The following is a 10,044-nucleotide window of genomic DNA, read 5'->3' as shown; positions in this document are numbered from 1 at the left end:
ACTCCTAGGCCCTAGATTGAGGTGTGACACTTTGGCTCATTATTTGAGGTAATGGTCGTTAAAAAAGCTTTATGTGCTTGAATCAAAAATTCTATAACCTTTAGTACCCGGTGGATAACCCAAAAAAATTCCCGGCCTTCCTCTCATTGCAAATTTATCCTTTTTCGTTCCTGTGCTTCGATAATATGCGAGGCAACCAAAGACTCTTTAAGTGTGCATGGTTGGGACTTTTGTTGTATAGCAATTCGTAAGGCATTTTACCATCAATAAACCCGGATGGAAACCGATTTCTGATGTCGGTTGCGGTTAACACACACTTCTCCGAAAACCTAGTGGGAAGCTAGCCTCGAATCTTAAAGCCCTTACCGTTTCTAAAAGGTATCGGTGTATCCATTCCACCACACCATTTTGTTGAGGTGTATGTTTGGTGATTAGTGAATATATTAAAGGTGAAGTCGGAATGAATTAAAGCAAGGGACGTGTAAATTAAGTTAAGCAAGTATATCCTAGAGAGTGGGATGGTTGAAAGTGGAAAAAATTAAAAGTATGTGGTTTGAAATAACAGCCATGAAATCTGGGATCACAAAAGGAAACATATACAAATAAGGGAAAATTAAATGAGAATAAATCTCGGTCCATTACGTGGGGGCCTTGCATTTGTAATAGTTCAGTTTTATCATCGTCAAGTAAGCTTTTAGATTTATTATATGGCATGCTAAGTTACACGCTATTGCAATCAAAAGAATTATTTTGAGAATCATAAATGAAATAGTGGACCTTATTTATTTCATTTGTTTTTTACCTTTAGTTTTGTTCATTTCTTCCAAATAAAAACCTTATTTATTTTATCATTTAACAAACAGGTTCAAAAACTGGTCTCTAAATGTACAGTGAAAATAATGAAGATGTCGAAGAAGTATATGATGAAATGTGTTTCATGACCATGAAAGAGAATAGTGCTTTTAATGAAAACTTATCCGAGACTGCGTATATGGCAAAACCTCAACGCTCTCGCGTCATGTATCGGTGCATACATATCTACAATAATTGACTTATTTTGGCGATGTTAAAAATCTAAGCTTAATTTTAATTCTAGTATGCTTATATGTTTTAAAAAAAATACGCTTCCCATTTAATAAGATCAATCCATGATGCAACAAGTGAAATATCATGCACAAAAATATCAAAGGATTCAACAACAAGGACAGTTAACCACTACTGACCGAATTCGTGTCGACTCGTTTATTTGAAAGTAGAAAGAGACAAACGGCTAAATGAGTACTCGCAACATTCATATCACATAGATCAAATTAATGTGGACGGCTCGTCCACGGTCGATGGAAGCGACCGTGCAGCTTGACCATGAACCATCCAGCCAACAATTCATGTGACTTGTATTTTGGTCTATAAATAGAAGGCTTGTGTGATCATTCAACTTACCCCTTTGCTCTAAAATTACACAACACATTCATACAATACCTCTCTTGATTATATCACATATCAAGCATCAATTGAAAAAAGAAGAGTTCAAGAGCAGAAAGAAGAGCAAGAGGCAATCTTCATATTACTCTTTTCCTCTTTAGTTTAATGATGGGCTTAAATGGTTCTAGTCAATGTCTTTTAGGCCGGACCGGTTCGGCCAGTCAGACCAGTCCAACTAGGATTCGACAGCATGAGCGGTTCGATTGCATATAGCTCGACCGATCAAACCGGGTAACCAGCAGCTCGTCCGGTTCAGTTATGAAAAACATTAAATATTTTTATGTGAAGATATATTATCCCGGTTCAAAATTTTCCAAGTAATTTTGTTTTTAATATTCATCGAGCCGCTGCTTCCTTCACTCCAAAGGGTTTATATATTAATATATATATCCTCCTCCGCCAAGAGGTGTGTCTGCAAACTACAAATCCTGCAAAATTTCCGATTCCCATCAACAAAATCCCCAAATATTCATTACCCGTCATCCCAAATCAAGAATTGCATTCAATTAATATACAACTAACTTACTTCATTTGTACGTTTTGTGCTTTTTTTAGAACCCAAATCCATCGTGTGAAGCTTCATTGGTAATTTTGATCACTTCTTGTCTTGCTGCACCTCATTGGTTTGCTATATGATTTGTTCGTTGTTTCGATTATTAAGTCGGTTTTTATCGATTTAGGGTTTTGTTTATTTTGAATGTTGGATGTGATTTTGAATCTTTTAAACGCAAAATCCATACGTGTTTATTTTAATTTGCAGGAATTGTTGAGAAAGTTGACATTTTTAGACATTTTTCTTTCTAAAAGTAGTAATTTTGAAATTGTAACATGCCCTTTTTGATGTGTGACTTTAAAGCTATTGAATGATGAAAGAATGAGTCTCAAATTCATGGTCTTGACTATTATTATTTGTTTAAATTGACAGTAAATGCCGTGTAATTTCGGTAACTTTTTCATGGCATTTTGTTTAATATGTAACAAAGTTCAAAGTTCAAATCCGATGCGGTTGGTTAACCTAATTCATTGACCACAAATGTTCATGTTTTTCATATGCATTTTGTATTTGTTTGTTATAGTTATTAGCGTTGTATGTTACGCATAGGAAGCTAGCATAGACATAATGACTCAAGAAATCACTATTGGTGATTCGGCGTCAAGAAAGCAAGGTTTATTGAAAGATCAAGTGCGTTTAGTTAAGCGAAAAGATTGTGATCGTTACGAGATTGCAAGAATTCAAGATAAGTTATCATTCGAAAAGGGTTTCTTTGTTGTAACCCGTGCGTGTCTGTTATTAACTCAAAAGAATGAAGGGATTGTTTTGGTTGGATTAGCTGGGCCTTCCGGAGCCGGAAAAACCTCGTTTACCGAGAAAATACTCAACTTTATGCCAAATGTTGCGGTGATATCAATGGATAATTATAATGATGGCAGCCGAGTTATTGATGATAACTTCGATGGTAAGAATTTGTAACGTTTTAATATGTGTTACTTTGTTCATCATTGTTTAGTGAATTGAATTATTTTTAACAGACCCTCGGTTGACCGACTATGACACACTATTGAAAAACATCTATGATTTGAAAGAGGGGAAATCGGTTGAAGTTCCAATATATGATTTCAAGTCTAGCACCCGTATTGGTTACAGGTTTGTTACACTTTATGCAAATTATTATAACATGTAACTAAAAATATTATTGGTCATCATTGTCTGTTAGGGGTGTGCATGAAACCAAAAAACTGAACCACAAATTTCAAAACCCAAATGGCAAAACCAAAAAAAACCAAACCAAAATTATGGATTTTCATTTTGGGTTTTAAAAATTAAGTAATTTATAAGATTTTAATAAATTGTGTAACCCAAATATTTTATCCCATATGTATGATAATCAATTAATTACTAATTAACAAAAAGATTTAGGCTCAAATTCATTTTTTTGGCCAACTTTTTTTGGCACAGAATTTTTAAATCAAATGGCAGAGCCGAAAAACCGAAACTGAAGCGATTTGAAACCGAAAAATCTAAATTGGTTTTCAAAATCTGAAAAACCAAACTTTCGGTTTTTGGTTCGGTTTAAGCCGAAATCCGACCCAAACCAGCCCATGCACACCATTTCTATCTATAGATTTATGTAACTTTGAGGTGATGTGTCATAACAGGACACTCGAAGTCCCGGCATCCCGTATTGTGATCATTGAGGGAATCTATGCTTTGAGTGAGAAGTTACGCCCCGTATTGGATCTTAGAGTATCTGTGACGGGTGGTGTTCATTTTGACCTGGTCAAACGGGTTTTAAGGGACATACAACGTGTTGGGCAGCAGCCTGAAGAAATAATCTACCAGATATCTGAGACGGTTTGTTCTTGTATCTTGAACGTAAATGAGGATCATCAATAGGTTGATTTGTGTTTGGTTTTATCTTTAACGGGTCAAATAGTTAAATAAGTGATTATCTAAACAAGAAATGGTTTTAATTATTCGTTGTTATGAAAATATATATTTTTTTAGAATAAAGGTGTTTTGGGTAAAATGGGTTATCCTTTATCTTTAACGTATCAATGGTTTAGCTTTTATCTTTAGCGGGTCAAACGGGCTATCTTTTATCTTTACGTGTCAAATGGGCTATCTTTTATCTTTACTGGTCAAATGTGTTATCTTTCTTCTTAACGGGTCAAATGGGTTAGAAAAGATTAGTTAAACAAGAAATTATTTTAATTAAAAGGCATCTATGAAATAATACAATCTTTTTTTAAATAAAGATTTTTGGGTCAACCCAGCCTGACCCGTTTTGACCCATATCATAAAGTAGACATCTTGACCATTTGACCCGATCCGTTACGGTCCTACTCATTTGCCACTTCTTTATGCAGGTTTATCCAATGTACAAAGCGTTTATAGAACCCGACCTCAAGACCGCTCATATAAAAATTGTGAACAAGTTTAATCCCTTCACTGGATTCCAGAGTCCAACTTATATTCTAAAGGTTTGAACTTTTTAATTTTCATTAAGAAATTCAAATATGAAATAATTTTTTATGTGCGGGTTCTCAAAGTTTTCTTGACCTTTGCAGTCACCAAGAAACCTAACTGTGGATCAAGTGAAGTCTGTCATGTCTGATGAGTATACTCAAACGTTGGAGGAGACTTATGATATATACCTTCTGCCACCTGGTGAAGATCCCGAAACGTGCCAATCGTATCTGAGGATGCGAAACAGAGAAGGAAGATACAGTCTCATGTTTGAGGTTTGGTTTTGAATTTTTTGTCAGTGGTGATAAATTTTGACCCGTTTAGCTAAAATTGGTTGATTTGGGTTCTATTTATCCCCAACGGGTCATATTGTCAAAATACAAAACATGCCAAGTCAGTTGGAAGGCTCAAATGTGTCTTAAATTATATAATAATACTTAAATGCATGTTATCAATTATGTACTCTATTAAATTATCTACAACAGACAAAAGTAAGTTGACGGAGCAATCCCGATCTGATCCGGTTTGACCCACACTAAAAGTCAGGTGTGACTAGTGGTGACACGATCAGGATGCGACGTGAAAATAGTCATGTTTTCGGTTGGTATATCTAACCCATTAAACCGGTCGTGTTCGGGTTGACCTGTTTAACTAAACAGGCCATTTTCAGGTTGACCTGGTTAACCAGTTTAGTTTAAAAGGTCGACCTACAGGGATCGGCCCACTTTCCGTTTAGCCCGTTTAACCATTCTTTTAGAATCCACCAACTCACATAACATGTTTACAACTTGCTTATTACCCGCCAACCCGTTTGAGACGTTTACGTAAGTGGGTTAAATGGGTCGTGTTCGGGTTACACGATTTAAAATGTGTATGGGCTAGGGGTGATGTCTTTCACACAAATAAAATACTGGTCATGTTCGGGCTGAACAATTCAACCCGTCAATTTGATACGTTTAACACTCCTAAAAGCTGCTCATTTTGACCCATTAGCCATCTTGACCGTCCCAATATGGGACCTCTACTTTTAACTTATTATCATAACTTTCGTGTCTACTTCTCATTGCACTTTCTAGGAGTGGGTCACCGATTCCCCATTTGTAATATCCCCAAGAATAACATTTGAAGTTAGTGTTCGGCTTCTCGGTGGTCTAATGGCCCTCGGTTACACAATCGCATCAATCTTGAAAAGAAGTAGCCATTTGTTTTCTAACGACTGTGTGTGTGTCAAAATAGATTGGCTGGAACAAATTAGTCGACAATATGTTCAGGTACCAAACTTTTTTAAATCTATTTATTCTTTATTTTAGTATAAAAATTAACATGTATTTTAAAAAAAAGGTGCAAGGAAGAGACCGCACAAGTGTAAGATGTGTTGCTGAGCAGTTGGGTTTGGAAGGTTCATATGTTCCTCGCACATATGTTGAGTTAATGCAACTTGAAAAGCTAGTAAACGAGGTCATGGTATGATGAATTAATAAGTTTATAAAACTTATTATTTTGCATTTTTGGTTTGCTGTCGTTTAATCATGATCATGAGTTTGTGTAGGTGCTTCCAGATGAATTGAAAACAAAGCTAAGCATAGACGATGAAATGTTGTCGAGTCCCAAAGATATATTTTCCCTCGCTGCAACAAAAAATAACTTGAAGAGGTACTATTTATTTATGCGCGTGCACACAAACACACACATATAGTGGAGATTTTAGGCAGAACATGGTTTTTTTGTGAGAACATCAAGAATAAATAAACCAATCAATTTTTTGTGAGAACATGGTTTTTTTGTGAGAACATCATTTTTTTGTGTAAAGAAAATGCTTGAAATGAAATGTTTATTTACTTCTGTGTTCTGAAATAATACAAACAAGTTTGTTTATTTATAGAAACTATAAATGTGCACAGCAGGTGTAGGTTATATTTCCTACACAAGTGTTGGTGAGCGTTCAAAAATAAAAAAAGCATAAGAAAATATTAGTTTAATGGTTTTTAGGTACATAACATTGACATTTGTATGTAAGTAAAGTTTTTAAAAATATGAATCATTCATAGAAAAAATTAGACAATTTATGTTTGCTATCTAAATGTTTCTGAGATACTTCTACAGACAAATGTCGCATTCATATTCAACCACACGGGATAATAATCTGGCATCGAATCCTAGATATGCAATCAACAGTCCAAGGTTTGATGACAAGACAACAGAATCAGCAGGCACAATGGCAATCCAGGTAATCCTGTGTTCTCTTTTTCACTTTAATCGAATCATAAAGGACATTTAGGTATTTTACTAGCAGTTGACTATGTAGTAAGACCTCTAAAAGTCAAATTGTTTGACTCTGGTGTTTTCTCATCTTTTCAAGGGAGCGATCAAGCACCTCTCTGAACAGATTTTTACCTTAAATGATCGTATGGATGAGTTCACGTCTCGTATTGATGCTCAAAGCTCACAATTTACAAAAACATTTTCTGGTAACCATCTAAATGCGTCGTCCAGTGATTTGACTTCACATTTCACCTCAAGTTTGACATCAGACGGATCGAAAGTGCATCATTCAAGTTCAGTCAATCAATTAGCAAAGGATTCTCCACTCATCGAAGAGGTACATGTGATAATTTCACTTATGGTTTTTGCTTAGATTTATCTAATCTTTTTATGTGGAGGTCAGTTTCAATCCGTCTGCTTGAAAGTAGATTTAAGTTAGGCTTGTAAACGAACCAAACAAACACGACTGGAGCATGTTCTTGTTCTTTCGTTGAACTTCAACCGAACAAACAATCAAACACAAATATTAAATGAACAAGGTTTTCTTGTACGTTCGTTAAGAAAACAAATGTGTTCGTATTCATGTTCGTTTGTTAGCAGTGTTCTTTCATTTAACTTCAACCGAACAAACAATCAAAACACAAACATTAAATGAACGAGGTTTCCTTGTTCATTTGTTAAAAAAAATGTGTTCGTATTCATGTTCGTTTGTTAACGAAATGGTTCACGAATGAACATAACTGAACATAGATGAACAAACATAACTGAGCTAAAATAAGTGTGTTGGGCTTAAAAAGTTATCAAAGCTGGACTGCATTGTAATTTGCCTAAAAAACTTAAATGAATATATGAACAAACATAACTGAGCTAAAATAAATGTGTTGGGCTTAAAAAGTTATCAAAGCTGGACTGCATTGTAATTTGAACAAACGTAAATGAACGAACTTGAACAAATGTAAACTAACAAACATTAGTGAACGAACTTAAATGAGCGATCAAGACATGTGTTCATGTTTGTTTAACTAAATGAGCAGAATTTTTGTTCATGCTCGTTCATTGATATAAACGAACTTCCCGTTTTGTCATTTTAACGTCCCGATGATATTAATTTATTCCATATTTATAAAAACAGATATCTGGAATAGCCCAAAGTCAACGGAAAATCATGCATCAACTAGGCAACATCAGCAAGCATCTTTACGACGAAATCGGAGAACGATCCCGTCAAGAACGAAGAGTCAAGAAAAACAGTGGACCGAAAGTTGACCCGGTTGTGGTTTCCATATTATTAGCACTGGCCATTGGTGGTATTGGAGTCCTTTTGTTTAAGGGGGCTGCACCCCGAAATTGAATTTTTTTTTTTTTTTCTAGCATCAAAACTGAATATTTACCACCAATTTTCTTTGTAGTTTCATGCAATCCCTTTTAACCGAAAAGCTAAACTGTTCATGGAGTATATTTGAGTTTTGTTATAAAAGGGTAATGCTCTTTTTAGACATTAAGATCAGTTGAGTTTTGAAGCATAATGGTATATTACTAGCTACTGTGGTTTAATCTGGTTGGTTACTGATTTGGAGTAAATTAATTAATAGATGTGGTTTACAGGTTTTGGAGCTAGATATAAATATAAGTTAGGAGTTTGGTGATACTAAATCCCCATTGAGCTAAATGATGGCACCTTGATGGTCTACGCCTTTAAAATATGTAAATTACATAACACGTCTGGTCTCTCCACCCATATCCTTCCTCCAATCATGGTTGGAAATGGGGTTTTCATAGCTGCGTGTCAAGTGTTCGATGAAATGTTATTTTAAGTTTTCGTATTATTTTGTCATATTTTATGACAACTCATTTTTCTACTTTGAACGGCTCATGGTCGTGTCTATTTCGTATGTTTCATTGTTGTTCAAATGGTGGAGCGGGAAATAAGGAGATTTCTCGCTTGATCTCTCATCTCAAGAAAAAGAACGTAAAATTGTGTTGCAGGAGGTGATTGCTACAGACCATGGGTTGTTTTTGAAAGTGGATGAAACATTGAAGGTTTTGGATCATGGTTGTGTGGAGAGTGCATGAACCTTCATGCCTTGAAACGTGTTTGTCATCACCCTGATGGCACGGTGAAGTTTACCGATCGTGCAATTGACTCGGATACAGACATTATTGGGATTTCAAAACCTTCCATCAAGGGGCCTGAGACAACTGTTCATGAGTTCGTGTTGGATATCTCCTTCCTTGATCGCGTACTTAAGGCATCTATTGTTATCGTCAAGAGTATCCCTCATAGTTATCAGTTAGCTTTCTAGCAAGCTTTGAAAACAACACTCTATAAAGTGGTTGCTCAAGAAGGTTCTGTTGATGCATGAGTTAGGTTGTTACTTCTTCCTCGTTGCACTTTACAGGTGTTCAGACCCAAAAATAGGCACCAAAGCAGTTTCGGGAATAGGAAAGCATTGCAACAACATTCAATAATGAGTTCTTTAGCCACACGGGGGAAAGTTGATGGCATTGCCATGCTAATTAAAAATTTGTTAAATGATTCTGGCTCGGGGTCCTTAGGCCAAGTTGACATGGATATTCAAAAGGAGGGGGGGTCTTGTCAACAGTAGCATTAAGCAGTGTATTCAGAAAGTTGCAGATGGTCACTTTACTACGGCAGTAAAGGTGTTATGCTCATCCGGTATTGCACCATACAATTCTGTTACCACATAGGCTTTAGAGGCTAAACACCCGTACAAGAACCCCCGTCTAAGCCGAACATAACATATTCCGAGCCTCCTCTTGTGACGGAGGTTGATAGTGTCCTTGGTTGCATTAATTCATTTCATAAAGGAACTTCGTGTGAGAGGGACGTTTTGAGGGTGCATCATATTTTGATGCTCTTTGTAGAGAAGGGTTGGCTATTGCCATTGACCTCATATGTGCTATCACTGTAGTAGTTAATTTATGGTTAAAAGGGAGATGCCCGTCTACTGAGTTTGTCGTGTCCGCTCCTCTTACACTGCTTTTAAAACCCGACAACAGGATTTGACCAATTGCAGTGGGTACTATATGGAGGCGTTTGGTTTCTAAGGTTGCTATAAAAGGAGTTGGCCAAGAAATCACCAAATACCTTAATGATTTCCAGTTTGGAGTTGGTGTGTCAGGTGGTGCGGTGGCCATATTACATAGTGCCAATAGGGTATTGAGTGAGCGCCATACTGATGGGTCTCTTGCAATGCTTATAGTTGATTTTTCTAATGCATTTAAATATGGTGGATATATCAGCTGTACTTCATGAGGTAAGGATCAGATGGCCTTCTATTTCTTTGTGGGTGGAATATTTATATGGGCAG

General features: G+C 36.1%; 1 protein-coding gene across 2 annotated transcripts; it reads left to right on the top strand.

Annotated features, from left to right (window-relative positions):
- The first annotated feature begins 2,035 nt into the window (after positions 1-2,035).
- LOC143548441 (inorganic pyrophosphatase TTM2-like) lies at positions 2,036-8,063 on the top strand. 2 transcript variants are annotated; one of them, XM_077039612.1, is made up of 12 exons: positions 2,036-2,105; positions 2,585-2,939; positions 3,013-3,127; positions 3,640-3,835; positions 4,351-4,464; positions 4,552-4,725; positions 5,527-5,721; positions 5,792-5,914; positions 6,000-6,103; positions 6,554-6,677; positions 6,810-7,049; positions 7,845-8,063. In XM_077039612.1, exons 2-12 carry the CDS (start codon positions 2,603-2,605, stop codon positions 8,061-8,063), a joined length of 1,941 nt encoding a protein of 646 aa, XP_076895727.1. In that variant the 5' UTR covers positions 2,036-2,105; positions 2,585-2,602. The 2 variants fall into 2 exon arrangements, with proteins under 2 accessions (XP_076895727.1, XP_076895733.1); XM_077039618.1 differs by lacking the exon at positions 2,036-2,105 and having other exon boundaries at positions 2,534-2,939.
- Positions 8,064-10,044: the final 1,981 nt, after the last annotated feature.

The sequence above is a fragment of the Bidens hawaiensis genome, unplaced genomic scaffold (assembly GCF_021521415.1).
Source record: "Bidens hawaiensis isolate Kalapana, Puna unplaced genomic scaffold, B.hawaiensis_p1.1 tig00000935_1, whole genome shotgun sequence".
In the NCBI taxonomy this organism is placed as follows: Eukaryota; Viridiplantae; Streptophyta; class Magnoliopsida; order Asterales; family Asteraceae; genus Bidens; species Bidens hawaiensis.
Note: the sequence above shows the minus strand (reverse complement) of the source record. Positions and strands in the feature narration are given on the sequence as shown.

Excerpts from the sequence above, each read along its gene's own strand:
- LOC143548441 (XM_077039612.1), top strand. The coding sequence starts at position 2,603 with ATGACTCAAGAAATCACTATTGGTGATTCGGCGTCAAGAAAGCAAGGT. Across the intron at positions 4,726-5,526 it reads GATACAGTCTCATGTTTGAG|GAGTGGGTCACCGATTCCCC; the intron begins GTTTGGTTTTGA and ends TGCACTTTCTAG. Across the intron at positions 6,104-6,553 it reads ACAAAAAATAACTTGAAGAG|ACAAATGTCGCATTCATATT; the intron begins GTACTATTTATT and ends ATACTTCTACAG.